This window comes from Nicotiana tabacum, chromosome 17 (assembly GCF_000715075.1).
Source record: "Nicotiana tabacum cultivar K326 chromosome 17, ASM71507v2, whole genome shotgun sequence".
Taxonomy (NCBI): domain Eukaryota; kingdom Viridiplantae; phylum Streptophyta; class Magnoliopsida; order Solanales; family Solanaceae; genus Nicotiana; species Nicotiana tabacum.
Genome location: NC_134096.1, coordinates 15,011,072 through 15,028,812, shown reverse-complemented (window position 1 = coordinate 15,028,812; position 17,741 = coordinate 15,011,072). Strand labels below are relative to the sequence as shown.

Genomic DNA, 17,741 nt, shown 5'->3' with positions numbered 1-17,741 from the left:
TAAACATTTTCAGAACTCACCCGTTGCCCAAAAAAACTATTTCCTTCCCTCACACCTAACTAAAACTGATTACTTTCTTCAAAACCAAAATCAACCTTGTCTTAAAAAGAATCTTTCTCTCCAAATATGCCAGAAGTGAACCCAACTCTGTCATTTTTCAAAATCCTACTCCATCTGAATCAAAACCCAAGAAGTCTTTGGTATATTTTGATGGGACTTTAACTTAAAGGGAGCGGGATAGATCTAATATTCTAAAGAGTGAGGCTGAAATTGTTGTTGGGTTCTTAGAAGCCTTGGAGGATGGAGGAATTAGTAAATATGCCGGAAAATGCGAACTAAATGAGGGACTTGATCCCTCTAGTCCGTCTCAGGATATTAATTTTGATGTTGACTTCTTTTTGAGCTCTGTGTTTAAATGAGCTTCTGATCCAGTAAAAACGATTGGAGGATGAGCAGAATGAAGTGGAAAAATTTCCACTTATGAGAAAGAACACAAAGAAAAGCAAAATGGAGAAAATAAAGTCAGCTGAGAAAGATGCAACAAATGATAAGGGTGAACAGATTGAAAAAAAGAAGAGGGAGACATCACCGCTCAGGAAAATAAATGGTAGCGTGAGTGAGAAGCCTGGTTCCTTAAAGAAGCAAAATGTTGAGTTATCGGAGTTGGAGAGGAATGAGAATCTGAAGTCTCAAAAAATGTTGTTAGGCAGAGTGTTTGACTCTGATATTGCTGAAAATGGAGGAACTTCTTGACATTGTTGAGTTCCAAAAATAGAATTACCTCTTTGTTCCTCCAAGTCCCAACGTTTATGAATAGAAGTAAAAACTTCTATGTTGTATGTGATACTCTGATGCTATATGTGCATGGGACTGAGTTTGTTCTTGATGAGGAAAAGTTTGGGGAGATTCTTGGTGATCTGATTGATGGTTCAGACTGCTCAGATAGGTAGAGAACCAGGTCCCCGTGGACCCTTGGCAGAATAGAATGCTAAGTTGAAGAGTGGGAATAACAAATTGAGGAAACACGTGGAGGACCTGAGAGAGCAGAAGGTCATTGACCAAAGAATTGTAAATGAACGAATGGACACGCTTATCAAGGCCTTAGCCCCTTACTTTTCTTCCTGCCTAGTGATCCATGTCTTCCACTCTTTCCAAATTCCCTCGAATTCATATCTTCTTTTGATCCCTATGTTTGATAACATTGGTACTTTAGTTGTTTAAATTGTCATATTATGTATTGATTGAAACTGTTGTGCTTTTGTTATAATTAATCTACTATGGGAAATCACTTTATTTTATGTAAAGATATTCACTTGTTATTCCTGCTACTATTTATGTTGTGTTGTCCAAGTGGCATGAGTCAATGTTGTTAAACTTCTTTTTGGTTGTGCCTCTTCTATTATTCTTTTTAATGATGCCAAAAGGGGGAAGTTACATAGGTGTCAACAAAGGGGAGGGGAACAAAATTGAATTGATATGATATGTTGTGCATGAAAGATAGGTCTGCTTCGCAGAAGGAACGTTGTTGTTAACATGTTGATTATACGTCTGATCCATAGGGGAACACGTAAGGAATCTGGTTCTCAGAGGGAACATCAATTTTGGGTTTGTCATCATCAAAAAGGGAAAAATTTCTCTAAGTTACGTTATTTCGTGGTTTGATGATTTGCCAAACATTCTCGAGGACCAGATAGGGACCAGATGTGATCAATATATGTAAGGAATCTGATTCTGAAGGGGAATATCAATTATGGGTTTGTCATCATCAAAAGGCATGAAATTGATAAGTTATACTATTTTCTGTTTTGATGATTTGCCAAACAGCCTGGAGGAACCAGTTGTGACCAGTTCCTTTGGTCTTGTTTTCAGGGGAAATATGGCTGATTCGTAGGGGGAACAATGTGGATATCTAGTTCTTAGGGGGAATATCAATTCTAAGTTTGTCATCATCAAAAAGGGGAAAATTGGTAATTTATGCGTCTTTTATTTTGATGATTTGGTTAACTTCATGAGAGAACCAGATAAGGAATCTGATACAATTAGTTCCCTTGCGTTCAGAGTAACTAGCCATATGTCTGATTCAATTCTCAATGAAACCAGATAAGGAACAACATAGGGAACAGATAGGGATCCGTTTTCCTAGTCATCGTGAAGTCAACTCTATAACTGTAAAAGCTGTTGCACTGTGTCGTCTGGCAGCAGTACAGCAACACAACTGTAGCTTGCTAAGGCCAAACCAAAGGACACTTTATTGTATCATCTTTGATGACCTCACACACACACATTAGCAACATGAGGCAAGGGATTTCATTTCTAACACTTGCAGATCTAAAAATCATATCATCTCAAGTGTTAGTCACCACCTCTCTAAAAAACAAAGTTGTTGCAACCTCAAGGACCAGATCCAAAGAATGAAGATACCTTAAGTTCTTAGATTTGTTGAATCTTTCTTACTTTGTTCTTCATTTCTAATCGTACATTACTTTCAAGAAGTGTCTTTGTAGGACAGATTTAAACCACTGTTTGGTTTAGTTTCTTGACTAGAGTTCATCAAGGTTTGTTGCTTTGTAATAGAATTATTAGAAAGGGCTTACAATAGAGTTATTAGAAGGGGTGGGGGACTGAGAGTTTAATTCCTAGATTGTAATAGGTTGTAATCTAAAGTTTGCTCGGTTTAGTGGAGTTGAAATCCTACTAGGGTAGGTCATGGTTTTTAATCCCTTGAGCAAGAAGTTTTCCACGTAAATATCGCGTGTTCTTTATTTGCTGCTGATTTACTGTGGGAACATATAGAGAACCTTGTTCCCTATACCATTTGGTTTTACGATTTGTTGCTTACTGTGGGACTGATAGAGAACTTGGGTCTCTATACAGTTTGGTGGACTCTTAGTTTCTATCACAATGTAACTGAGTATGAACCCTATCAGAATCCCACGTTACTAGTAAAGTGAATGTGTTATTGCCTTTCACATGGTTTTGCACATTCTCACTAATGGAGCTTGGGTCAGATTCAATTCCAAAAGTTGATTCATAAAGTGAAAATTATTCATTACGATATAAGGAGACAATATTTCATTATCTTAATTAGCATGAGATATCTAACACCAACGCACACCCATGGATAGACATTTGAATCATGAACAACATTACACAGGGTCCCAACATTAGGTTAACCAAAAATATGGAGGTCTCTAACTCTAATATCATGATGTGAGGATTACGTAAAATCATATAAAGAAATAAAAACGCATGCCCTAAACCAATACAGGGCACTTAACATGCTAAATTCGGAGATGAATCATGTCTAAAGTTCATTTTCTTAACATGATATTAAAGCAAGGCGCATTCTTGATCCAACACTATCCAATCTTGGGTAATTTATGATATGTTTCCATACTCTAAATATCCCTCTCTAGTCCTCTGAGGATGTTGGAACCTTACATTGGTTAGGTGATGAGCTATTGTCTTTATATGGTTTAAAATAATCATAACCACTTATATTCAAAACTTTTAGAGTTGAGTTAGTCGAAGATAATTTTTTTAAGTTCTTAACATATCGACTACAAAATTGACACCCATCCTAAGTTTAAAGGTGGATCTAGAATTTGAAATTTATGAATTCGTAGCAACCTCAAATGGCAAGATTCGATAAAGTTGACGAGGAGTTACGTTGGACCAGCAGAATGGTCGGGTCTTGTTTTGTAACATTCTAAGGCGGCATTGGTCATTTAAAATCTTGAGGTCCATTTTTTTTTGTAAACTTACATTATTAAATTACAATGTAAAGATGTCTGCATGTGAATTCCTTTTATTAGTTTACAAGAAACTTCCCTAAAGTTTCTTCTTCAAAAAACAAAGAAGTTTTGAAGCTAATTGAAGATATAGTCCCCACAATATGATTCCATTCTAACTTTTAGCAAAATTAGTTTTCAAACTTGATAGGCACCAAATAATAATTTTTCTTTCTCGAAGGTCCTAATAGTATCTTTAAGTCTGCGAAGTACACGTGGATATCTATGTATATTAATAAGGAATGACCAAATTACGGATTCCCTAGTTGATTTAGGGCAAATCCTAAGTTTGTATTAAGATTTTTTTTAATATATATAAATATTTATTTGAATTCAATTAACTAAAAGAGTTGTGATTCTGAATAGGGGTGTCAATGGTTCGATTCGGCCGGTTATTTTATAAAATTTGTATCATATCAATTTTTCGGTTATTCTATTATGTATAACCAAAATTAGACTTTTCGAAACCGTACCAATCACGTCGGTTTCTCTTCGGTATCGATACGGTTCGGTTAATTTTCGGTATTTTTTTAAACATCATGTAAAACTCACCAGTAGAAGTAGAACGTAATAACATACATTCTTTTATAAGACTTAGCAAAACTCTCTAGACATTTTTATTGTTTAAAGGGTGATAAATTTAAAAAAAATAAAAGATGGCTAGAGTATAGATCCATCAACTATTCTACAACAACGTAAAAGAAACCAAGAATCTAAATTATATGAAAGGAAACATATTCAATACATTGTAGTTTGCTACTCATAATCGCCAGAATACTTTGTGTCTTGCTAATAAAGATAGTTGAAATAACTTAGTTTAAGTAGAAATAGCATAATAGGTTTTAGAAATTAGTATTTTGAGTTTAATTAGTTTTTGAACTCGATTTTAACTACTAATTTTGATATCAAATCAGTCCAAATCCCCTCCAATCTTTCTCAGAATTTGTATATTGACTCATCTATATGTTTCCAATGCATTTCAACCATACCAATTGAAAAAGGTCATTTTAGCTTAGATTTTTAAAAATATTATATATATATATATATATATATATATATATATATATATATATATATATATATATATATATATTCATCACCTTATTTGTTATCTCATCCATGAAATTTTCTTTCCGTCTTGCACATAATATTGCTGATCACGTTTAAATATATGAAAGGAGATTTTTGCGTGTGATTCATGGAAAGAAAGAACCTTATTTATTTGAGTTTTTAATTTTTATATGTGCTTAACTAATTTTGATAAGTTTATGATTAATTACTAGAGATTGGTAAGTTGAAACTTATATGGTACATTTTTGTAAGATTCCCGTAATAAGCACTATTCTTGTTCTTTACCTCTCATTTAATATTATGTAAATCAAACTATCAAATAGTAATTTTGAAAAATAAAAATTCTGATAATCTCTACAGTTTTAAACGCAAATTCATATACAAATTAAGTTTATGATAATAAATCAATAATGCTGCAAAATTACAACAACATGTCATGATTTTTATTATAATAACAACCACAACAACAACAATAAAAAATTTAGTGTAATCTCACGAGTAAAGTCCGGGAAGAATAATATGTACGCAATCTTACTTATACCTTATACAGTAAAGATGATGTTTCTAATAAGCTCCCGACTCACACCATCATAGTCACAACATTAAAGCAACAGAGATAAGGTAATGAAAGAGTCATAAAAAAAAACAGCGACAACAACAAAATAATAGCAAAATTGAAGCAAAAGCAACATCTTATAATGATAAACATCCAAGATTACTAATACGGTGTCATATTAAAACTACTGATAAGGAGATCGGAAGTTGTGGTACTAAAACTACTAGTTTAAATACCACAATTTTTTTATAACTTGCCTTAGTTCTCGTCATTTCTTGTTGTTACTGTTTTATTCTTATTTTTTCCTCACGTCGAAGGTCTACTCGAAACAACCTCTCTATATTTACTGTAGGTGTAAGGTCTGCGTACTATCTACCTTCTCCAAATCACACTTGTGAGACCATACTGAATTTGTTATTGTTCTATTTTTTTATAACTGTTGTATTTAAAGCAGCATGCATATACCCCAAATAATTTCGGATGATACTTATGGGCTGTTTTGAAATTTTTGTGAGTGATCTGAAGTGGAAATTTTCGAAAAATAACTTTTTGAAGTTTTTTAATTTTTCAAAAAAATTCGAAATTTATCTTCAAGTGAAAATTAAAAATTTTACGGTCAAATAATGATTTCGAAAAAAATAAAAAAAATTCAAATAAATGAATTTTTTTTATTACCGTCTATTAGCACAAATATTGAATAAATGTGGGTCAGGCCTACCTCATTGAATTAAGCATTTATTTAGAGTAGTACTAGCAAGTGTCATTCTTTATTGGTACGGCTAAAATCCTATCTGTCGTTTTTTTAGTCCATAAGGAAAAAAGAAACTAATGGGAAAAATAATTGAAAGGTCATGAATAACTTTTGTTCAATAAATGTGGTGTTTCGGATTAGGTAGTGTGTATCTTGGTTAATTTTACGGAATATTATCTGTATATATAGTCACACATCTCTATAACATTATCCCTATATAATAATCATTCAATATAAAGTCAAGTTTTTGTCAGAGCCAATTTTTTGTGTAATATTTTACCTCCCTATAACAGTCTTTTTACCTATAACAACAACAACAACTATGTTTATAGCAGAACGTTCTTTGTAAAATCACCCTTCTATAACAACCATGTAGAATCTTCAAGGTTACTAATAATAATTCTAAATATATGCACACAATCTTTTCCATTGCACAAAGTTTCTATTTTACATAAGGCATAAGATTTGAAGATTTGCACATGATATCTTTTTCTTTGGACAAACGCCAAAAAATATTTATATAAAAAATTTAATTGTTAAGCTCTTAGATTATCTTCAAGTGAGAGCTATTGGATACTTTTTTGCTGAAAATTTGGATGAATCTTCGCCAATTCAAGCGTTATATCGCTAGTAAGAGAATGAAATCTATGAAATACAACTACGAAGTTCTTCCATTAACCTAAAAGAATTTATTTTTCTAAGTAGTTTTAAATGTGTGCTTTAGAGTTTAAATCTGTATACATTTAGTTATGAATTTATTAATAATATGCTAGCTTTCTTCAGTATTTAACTAGTGAAATATCCATATCTTTTAAGATTTTGAATTTCAATAATTTTCTTATTTTTTATATGTAACATTAGTAAAGGATAAATAATTGATACTTGGATAATTATATATATATAACGGCCAAAAAATATTTAAATATAAAATGTTATTATAGGTATATAACAGTCATTCACTATAAAAGCCAAAAATTATCGGAACAAACGAAACTATTATAGAGAGGGTTGACTGCTATCAAAAAAAATTCTATTCATCAAAATTCAACCAAATAAAAATAAATTATCTGATATTTCTATCTCTGTTAAATATTAAACCCGACATCATAATTCCCAATCACTTAAATAATATTTCTTCCGCTTCAATTATTGTATAAAGAGAAAAGGGTCAAATATACCCCTCTACTTTCATATATTATCTACATTTAACCTCCATTATACTATCGGGCCAAATTTACCCTTACCGTTATACTATCGGGCCAAATTTACCCCTACAATCAACAAATTTTTAAAAATACCCCTTGATCTATTAAGTAATTAAAAATCTCCCAATTTTTTTTATTTAAATCACTTGTTGTTCTTCTTGGTCCAATATTTTTGAAATAATTGACATTTACCTGCTTTCTGAATTAGAGAAAAAAAATAAGAGAAAAAGATATTAAATATTACAATCGAATAAACAAAGTATAGTAAATTGAAAAGTCTAAATTATGTAGCTTTTCAAAATTCTAAAAGTATTTACAACATCCTAATTTTAATGAAATCGTTGCACCAAATGTATGGAGACTTTGCAAGTATTAGTGATTGAAGTTGAAGTTCCTTAGAGACTTTACATTGCCTAATTCAACTTTGCTTTAATTAAATATATTTAAATATACATGTACATATATGATGATCAACTGCATATAATACACAATAAATAGACCCGTTAAATTCTACTGTGCGTATATGACTGAAAAATAAATAAAATTCTAAACCAATTTTATTTATTACAAGAAGAGAAATTGATGCATTGGTAATTAAAAAAAATTATGAATAATTTATATAGTCTAGTAACTTTAACATTCACATCAATAATAGTTTTTCAAAATAATGGAGCAAGAAGAACAACAAGTGATTTAAATAAAAAGAATTTGGGAGATTTTGGATTACGTAATAGATCAAGGAGTATTTTTAAAAGTTTGTTGATTGTAGGGGTAAATTTAGCCCGATAGTATAACAATATGAGTAAATTTAACCCGATAGTATAACGAAGGTTAAATGTAGATAATATATAAAAGTAAAAGGGTATATTTGACATTTTCCCCTTGTATAAATATAAATAATTTTAAATATGGAAAGAATTATTTTTTATACGAACTAAAAATAAAATAGAAAGGAATATGGTGAGCGTCAATCTCGTTCAAATGCTGACAAATGATGCCAACCCTTTGACTCTTGCCTCCTATGACGTACGTACTTTTGCTGAGAACCCATTACGACATTTTATTTTATTATTTATTTCTTATTATCACTTAAATCTTAATCAAAATCTGTCATATCCTAACGCTCACGTATCCAGATCCGAAAAAATTAGAATTGCCTTATTATTTTAGTAACTATTTTCTGATAGGACCAAATAAGTTCTATGTGATATTCTAATGTTTAAGCAACTCAATAGTGCTACTTTCGAATTTATTATTCTATTTTTCAATTTATATATATAACTCTCTTTTCATTTTAAAGGTTCTTAAATTTGATACTATATATGTAGAAATCCAAAAAGTTTGAACACATTTGAATTTGTGTTATGATTAGTTAGTCGTATGATCTTTTTTATGGGAAATAATAAAAAATAACATAGAAAAACTAAAAATAAAACATATATAATTTTTATAGAATAAATTCTTCTATATTTGAAAGGGAATCTTGAAGCAATAATAAAGTTCTTGTGCATGTGAATTAAAGAAAGGAGTGTTGTCTCCGCGTGACCGTTAGGTTTCGGGTCGAACCGCGAAAATAACTATTAATGCTTGCATTATGTTATGCGATCTACATCATATCTCTTAGGTCATGACGTTTTTCTGCATACTGCGTGAATACATAATATTTTGTGCAACACACTGCGTATTTTTTATTTATTTTCTTCTATTCAATTTGTTATCAAACGTAGGAGATTATATCCTCATTTTCTCTCTACTTTCTATGTATTAATTCATGATTTAGCTTGTTTACTTTTTTTAGCATCCACGTATATTGGATAGCATATGTAGGAACATGCGTGAAATCAGAAATGTCGGTTGATTGGGTGTGAATCACGAATTTGTTTTGGTTTCCTTATATGATTATAATCCAAGAAAACTGGAGATTGTTGCTTCCTTTGACTTGAACTCTTTGCTAAGTTGCCAAATAATCTTTGTTTGTTTTAATAACTATTTGGAGATTCCTAATTCCTATCCATTAGTCGGTGGATTTAAATGTGATGTTGTATTATCAATAGAGGTCCGAGATAGAATGGTAAGTATTACTTTATTTTTAATTAGAGATTTTGATATAAACCGTGTTTGTTAGGAATCGCTTTATTTTTGAAGTAAAATTTTTCGATGTGAATACTAATTTAAATGAGTTGCACTATAGGTATCGAACACCAAATATAAAAGTAAAACTAAAAAAAGTAATGTTGCTTTTAGGGACGAAGATAGGATAATGCTTACAGGTCCGATTTTAACTAAGTAGCTTTAATTGCTTAGATCTTATATATATTTGAAAATCTATTAAATATATATAAATATTTAATTACGAATTCAATAATTAAGATATGCTATAGATTATATTCTGATAGTGACTCGAATTATTTTAATTTTAATGACAAATGGTACTTGTTTGTTGGTATACTATATAGTACGGGTGTAAGCATGAGGTGAACCACCAAAAAAGTGATGAATCGGTGGCAACCATAAAGTGAGACTTCTCCATATGTTTTGCCGTGACCATGTGACAGTGTTTGACTATTTGTGTTGTGTTCATATTTATGAACTAGATCCACAGTTTTTTTATTTTATTTATTTATTTAAAAATTATGTAGTATTCAAAATTTATTGCTGATTAATCAAAGTTAGTATCGAGTAAATTAATTAAGAAGGGGTCACTTCACGTAATATTTTAATCCAAATTCAAGTTTTTTTAGTTAAGAGTAAAGAGATCCCGACAATCTCAATAAACTCATTGACGAATTCTCATTTTGAGTCTTGTAATATCAAAATTATACACATTTAATCTCTGTTTAGTGAAATGGAGCACTTGTTTACCCTCCGTTTAAAATTTTCAACAAATAAACTTAATTAGTTTTAGTTGTTAAACACGTGCTGTTCATCTTTCATGTTAAGAAGATTGGCACTTTTTATTTTAAGTTAAATTCGTATACATTTGTTTGTAGAAGGGTTGAAAGGACGAAATATCACTACTTGTAGGTTAAAATTACTTATAGTATATCATGTTAATTATGTTTCAATTTCAAATTAGCTATTACAGTATTTAGCTATATTCAAGTCTGTTGAATATATAATTTATTTTAATAAGATTAGTTTTATATTACTCGTTACAATATTTTGAATGACTTACAATTTTTTGGAATTAATGCATATTTAACAAATAAATAGGGTATAAAGAAAATTCTTATATGAGCTATAAAAATTTGTTGCGATTAAATTTTAGTGATCTTTATACATTTGCTTAGATCTAATATTTTCAAAAACTCTTTTAATCTTGTCACTAACTTATATGCTAGTAAAAAATATAAAATATAAAATATTTTTACTATATTTATACTATATAACTTTGGACAGAGATAAATTTAGATACGAATTCATGTATTTGATTCTAGCTTATTTTAGATTGAGGTAAATAATATGAAAATTTAAATTTTATATATTGTCAGTATAAGTAGTATTTACACTCATTATATCATCTTTATCAGTAGTAGCAGCCCAACAGGTGAACTATCTTATTTTTAAAATGATGGAGTGTTTTTTATTTACCTATAATATTTTTAATAATATAAAAATTCAATAATTAATTATTGCCATGCTTTACAAACCTCACCTAGCTAGGTAGAGTAAAATGGAAATCAAAGCAACCTCTTTGTACTGTCAACTGTGTGTGTGTGTGTGAATTAAAGACCAGCAGTCCAAAGAGAGAGACAGCTTAAAGATTGGGAAGTAGGACCCATGCCGCCATTAATATCCCCTTCTACCAACCTTCCTCTCCTCTCTCTAAAGTCACTATATTGATTATAAACCAATGCTAAAGATAAGTCAAATTTAGCTCTTTCCTTTCCTTTGGTTTTTTTTCCCTCTCAGCTTCAAAGAAAGCTCTACAACAAACAGCCATCATCTTCTTATCTTTCCTACCTCCTGACTTTTCTTGAAAAGAAAAAAGTAGAGGTGGGGTGGGTGCTTCTTTTCTTGAAAAGTCTCTACTTTTAGTTTATTTTTTATTTTGCTTCTCTTAGTTTAATAATCTTGTTTCTTGATGGAAAAAAAAGTCATTTAGTGGGAGCTGTAAAAAGGGTTTTCTCTTTTATATTCATATATTTCAGCTTTGAGCTACTTGGATTTACTCTCTGTTTTTTTACAAGTGATTGTGTGTTCTGTGATATACAGAGCAAGAGAAGTTTGTTGAAGAAGAAGGGAAGCTCAAAAGGGGTGATTTTTTTTTTTTTCTAATGGGGATTTGTTTGAGTGCTAGAATTAAAGCTGAAAGCCCCTTTCATACAGGTATGAACATATTTCAAAGTTTCTTCTTTAAGTTTAAACTGTTTTGTTACTAAAGGTGTGATTTTTCTACTTCTTGAATGCTTGAACAATTTGCAAATTTGATTGATTTTTTTTTTCAATTTTCATTAATTTATCTAAGGATGATCATGTCTTAGTTTTTATAACTAAAATATAATCAACTTCATCATCATATAAGTTTGGCTTTCAGCAAATTGGCTAGTTGGAGACGAGGTTTCTATCAGAAACAACGTAAGGTCTGCGTACACAGCTGTGGGATTACACTGAGTTTGTTGTTGTTGGAGTTTTTTGCTAATCTTTAACTTGTTATTATAAAACCCCTACTATTAGGTAATAAGAGTTTTCCTAATTAGTATATATGTTGCTATCTCTGGTTTTAAGTAGCTGTTTGTGGTTTAATGAGGTTATTTGTTGCTAAATTTTGAAGGATACTGGCATTTAAAGCAAGTTATCTAATATATTAAGATAATTGTTAACAGGGCTAAATTCAAGATCTGCTAGTACAGATGGATATGATAGCAATCCAAGCTCGAGGGTCTCAACCGTGCCACTGGCTCCAAGGAGTGAAGGAGAGATACTGCAGTCTGCTAATTTGAAGAGCTTTAGTTTCTCTGATCTCAAAACGGCCACTAGGAATTTTCGTCCCGATAGTGTACTGGGAGAAGGTGGATTTGGCTCGGTTTTCAAAGGGTGGATCGACGAGAACACGTTTGCAGCTACCAAGCCCGGGACAGGTGTGATCATTGCTGTGAAAAGGCTAAATCAAGAAGGTTTTCAAGGTCACAGGGAATGGCTGGTGAGTTTCTTATGTTCCATTTAAGTGCACTGATTATCCCATGAACTGTCATTACTTATTACAGCGCTTGTTTAAGTGCTAATACTTTCTTATCTGAGAGTGTCACAAAATTGTAAAGGTTGTCTGTGTTCTAACTTTTATTGTGCCTCTATGTTTATAGGCAGAAGTAAACTATTTGGGACAGTTTTCTCATCCTCATCTCGTAAAGTTGATCGGGTATTGCTTGGAGGATGAACACCGGCTTTTGGTTTATGAGTTCATGCCTCGGGGCAGCTTGGAAAACCATTTGTTCAGAAGTGAGTTCTTTGTCTCCGGCATTTGTAATTTCAACTCTAAACTATGATCATCGACGCCTTTGGAGTAAAAGTGTACATTCTTCTGTAACAGGAGGTTCTTATTTCCAGCCTCTATCTTGGAACCTGCGATTGAAGGTTGCTCTTGGAGCTGCAAAGGGGCTTGCTTTTCTCCATAGTGCTGAAACAAAAGTGATATATCGAGACTTCAAGACCTCGAATATTTTGCTTGATTCAGTATGTCCGCTGCGAATTAGATCTTTGTGCAATTGCTTATTACGAACCAGCGAACTTTCGCTTACTTGGTTGTGATGTTTCTCTTATAACATTGTAGAATTACACTGCCAAGCTCTCAGACTTTGGATTGGCAAAGGATGGACCGACAGGTGATAAAAGCCACGTCTCTACAAGGGTTATGGGGACCTATGGATATGCAGCTCCAGAATACATGGCAACTGGTACAGTTGCTTTTTCTTCTGACTCGTGCATTAGTTTCATTTCTTGTTCCCATTTAAGTCAACTTCAACGGAGTATCATATTAATTTGGAACGACAGACAGATACTGATCAGGGCATCTTTGCCTTTATGATGGAACATCTGCATTCTGCTCTTATCCAAGATCCATTAACGTGCAGTTTTCTTTTTTTACTTTTTAAGTCGTGTTCCTTAAGATTCAATTTCTTGCTTATTCTCAAGAACCTCATTCATGTCTAATCCATTTGCACTTGTGCTCCATCTCTTAGTTCACGGTTCCTCTGTGTTCTCTCTTGACAAAGATTGATTTCTTGATGTTGACACTTTAATCAGCTGAATATAAGACAAATCAGCAACCCTTGTACTTGTTGATTGACTTTACACCTTGAGTTCAAACAAATGTTATCATAAATCACTTGTACCCTGGATTATTTATTTGCTCATCTCCCTTCTAATTCATCTGCTTGGTACAGGTCATTTAACTAGCAAGAGTGATGTGTATAGTTTTGGAGTTGTCCTCCTCGAAATGCTGTCTGGTCGTAGGGCAATCGACAAGAATAGACCCTCTGGAGAACATAACCTAGTGGAGTGGGCTAAACCTTACCTAGGCAACAAACGTAAGGTCTTCCGTGTTCTGGATACCCGTCTTGAAGGCCAGTATTCAATGGACGTGGCGATTAAAGTAGCTAACCTTGCATTGCGGTGCCTATCCAAAGATCCTCGGTTTAGATCAAGCATGAGTGACATTGTTAAAGAACTAGAGCAACTTTATCAACAATCTAAAGATGCAGGTAATACTCGCAGCCACGGTAACAACCGGCCTAGACCACGTAGACGGAGTGCTGGTGATGTTGGTAATAAACATGCTTCAGTTGCTTATCCAAGACCTTCTGCTTCACCCCTTTATGCTAAATAATTCTAAGAAATGATTGGAAGATGCCTTTTTCATGTTGTCTTTATGTTTTTTCAAGCTTGAAAAGTAGTTGAGGCTGCTGAAGAACCTGCACATTTGCAGAATCAGCTGATTGTATAGTTGTTTTGGTTAATGTATTGAATGTGTTTGTAACATGAGGATTGCTCACAGGTCACAAGATGTTTTTTTTAACACACAATATGGGGGTGCTAAGTGCTATTGCATAGTTGATATTGACAAATCTTTTTTCTTGATGAAAAGTTCTTACCTTTACACAGTCAAGTTATGTTTATTTCAGCTTTCTTCTTTGTTACATCCCCTTTCTAGAATGTGTCATAGGTGGGGCCAGTGGTGAATAAGGATGTTCAAGATTTAACCTACATGTATTAAAAGTGATTTTTGACTTATATAAGTACATTTTTTGTATACATAGTATAATTTTTCAATGATGAGGTACGCCACAACATGGGGTATTTTATCCTTCCATCTAAAGTCTTCATAAAATTGATAGACACAGAAATATTTTATTTTATGTGGCTTTTTTCAGTTATCTTTTTTTTATATGAATATCTTTTTATATTTGGAAGCTCTTTAATTTTAGATTTCCCATTTACCTTAAATAAGGTGCATTTACAATCACAAAAATGTTATAACATGTTTAAGCCCATATGTTCTAATGGTATTTTTGATATATACACAAAAATTATTTCTTTCGTTTTTAAATTTCTTCTCTAGTCAAACATGTCATATAAAATTAAGTAGAAGGAATATGAGCAAATCCACTACTTTTACCTTTTGGCGCATTTACTAGGTCTTTAATAGCCAACTAAAAGAATGACTCTTATAAAGCGAAAAAGGAGGTTATTTTTAATCAATTAGCATTAGTATCTGTGCGATGCCGGTGTTGTATTAAAGCAAAATTAAATTTGGCATTGCGCGGTGTTGTATTAAAGCAAAATTAAATTTGGCATATTATAATTTAACCTGTTTGAGGTATTAAAGTAAATTAAATTTGGCATATTGTAATTTAACCTGTTTGAGCGTATTAGATCATATTGTTTTAATAAAATTTCAATTGTCATCTTGGTTCGTGGATTTTTATGACGATTCGATAGGTCGTTTTGAGTACTAACCTTAATTTCTATGTTCCGAGACCTCTCATAGCTTCATGTGATATTATATGACTTGCGTGTGTGGTCCGTGTCATTTTTCCGGAAAGTTTTTATGTGAAATTTTGAAGAAAATATAAATTTTGACTTAAAATGAGGCTAGAGTAGACCACAGTCAATATTTTTGGTCAACGACTTCATATCGGTATTTTGACGATTTTGGTAGGTTCGTATGATATTTTTGGACTTGTACGCATGTTTGGTTGGGGTCCCGGGTGCGAGTTTGTATGATGTTATTTTACTTGTGTGCATGTTCAGATTGGAGCATGAGGGCTCGAATGAGTTTCAGATGTGTTTTGGAAAGGAAATGAACTGTTGATGCAATATATGGTGCAGTTGGGCTGCAGGTCTCCCAATTGCGAAGACCTGCTCGCAAATGCGAGCTTCGCTTTTGCGAACTCAGGCTCACATTTGCAGAATTTGGGCTATGTCCACAATTGCGAGTTGGGGGCCTTCGCAAATGCGAAGGGAATGTCACATTTGCGACTACTACATAATTGGGACACTGATTACATTTGCGATCAGTGGTTCGCTTTTGAGGATCGTAATTGCCAGAAGAGTTTGCAATTGCTACATCTGCAGCTGGGTAAAAGTTGAAAAAATCGGGACTTAGCTCATTTTACACTATTTTTCAACCCTAAACTCTCTAGAGGTGATTTTTGAAGAGGATTTTCTTCCCAACTTCATTGGTAAGCAACTTTAACTAGTTTTCAATCAATTATAATTACCGGTCCATGAATTTTAACATCAAATCCATGAATTTCAAGGTATAAATTAGGGGTTTTGGGTAGAATTTAGGAATTTTATAAAATTAAGATTTAAACCTCAAATCGAGGTCGAATTTCGAAATAAATATCACGTAATCGGGCTCGGGGTGAATGGGTAATCGGGATTTGATCCGAATCTCAGATTTCAACCAAGTGCGTCTCGGATTGACTTTTGTTGACCTTTTCAATTTCATTAAAGATTGAACATTGTTCACTCGTGGGTAGTTTCTAAAGCTTGTTTCAAATTGTTTGAACTATTTTGGCTAGATTCGATTGGTCTGGAGGCTTGTTCTAAAGAAAAAGCCATGGATGATTATTGATTTGACTCCGAAAATAGGTAAGTATCGTGGTTAACTTTGACTTGAGGGAATTATGACTTGTTTGGTCTATTTGCTACATGAATTATGTCTGGGGACATCGTTTATGCAAGGTGACGAGTGTATATGAGTTGTCATAGGTTAAAGAATGCAGGTGGAATTTGCCTATTTGCACCAAGTTGTTTCATTTACTATGCCTTCCATGCCGTAGATAGATAATTTATTCTTTGACTATCCGCTTTCGTATTTATTGCTTATGTTAAAATTGTTGTGATATTGAAAATTGGATTTGCTTATTCTAACACTATAGTTGAGGTTGAAATTTGCTTCTCACCTTGCTTGATACTTTGGGTTGTCGTTGTTGCTTGGTGAGAAAAAGTGAAAAATACGAAGGGTGATGCCATGCACATGCTTATTTATCATGAGAGGTTAAAGCACGAAGGGTGATACCGTGCACTTACATTTATGATATATGGTGAGGATGAGAGTAACAACACGAAGGGTGATGCCGTGCAAATTGTTGACTTTATTGCTTGACTTGATATTTAAAATATGGACTTGACTTGATGGTTTCAGTGCTTATTTTGAAAAAGGTTTATTGGCGATTCTTACTTATTATTCCACTTATTGCCCTTTCTACATATTCCCACCATGTTGTTACTTTTGATGCTTTATTTGTTATTTCGTTGCTTTATGTATATAACTGCACAGGTTTAATAGACGTTTTGTCTTAGCCTCATCACTACCTCGTTGGGGTTAGGCTCGACACTTACTGAGTAAATTGGGTCGGTGGTACTCATACTATACTTCTATACTACTTGTACAGATTTTGATATTAGTACTAGCGGAGTCCCAGGAGATACTTAGTGGATACCAGACAGTGATTTGAGGTAGAGCTGCATCCTTGTGAGATTTGTAAATGGAATGAAAGGAATTGAAGAATTTTAGTTTGGACGAACCCGAGAATGTTCGAGAGAGAGAGATATAAATATCTAAGAGGAGAACATGAGCTTAATTCTCATTATTGAAAGATATTTTGTACAAGTGTAATATCCCGTCCTTATACAAAATGAGTACAATCAAATAAATTTTGGGCCTGCTACTATGTTGGTCCTTCAACAAGTCTATCAATAGGGCCATCTATGCTAACACCCTCCTCAAGCTGTGGGGTGAGAGAACTCCCAACTTGCCCAGTAGAAGATTGTGTGGAACACCAAACAAGGATTTAGTGAAAATATCGGCTAGTTGAGAAAAAGAAGAGATGAAATGAAGAGAAATCAAACCATTTGCA

General features: G+C 32.7%; 1 protein-coding gene across 2 annotated transcripts; it reads left to right on the top strand.

Annotated features, from left to right (window-relative positions):
* Window positions 1–11,050: 11,050 nt before the first annotated feature.
* LOC107780773 (putative serine/threonine-protein kinase PBL9) lies at window positions 11,051–14,438 on the top strand. 2 transcript variants are annotated; one of them, XM_016601355.2, is made up of 7 exons: window positions 11,051–11,375; window positions 11,590–11,703; window positions 12,201–12,517; window positions 12,678–12,813; window positions 12,905–13,047; window positions 13,145–13,268; window positions 13,758–14,438. In XM_016601355.2, the coding sequence occupies exons 2-7, from the start codon at window positions 11,652–11,654 to the stop codon at window positions 14,198–14,200; spliced, it is 1,215 nt and encodes a 404-aa protein (XP_016456841.2). In that variant the 5' UTR covers window positions 11,051–11,375; window positions 11,590–11,651; the 3' UTR covers window positions 14,201–14,438. The 2 variants fall into 2 exon arrangements, with proteins under 2 accessions (XP_016456841.2, XP_016456842.2); XM_016601356.2 differs by having other exon boundaries at window positions 11,233–11,370.
* The last annotated feature ends 3,303 nt before the right edge of the window (window positions 14,439–17,741 follow it).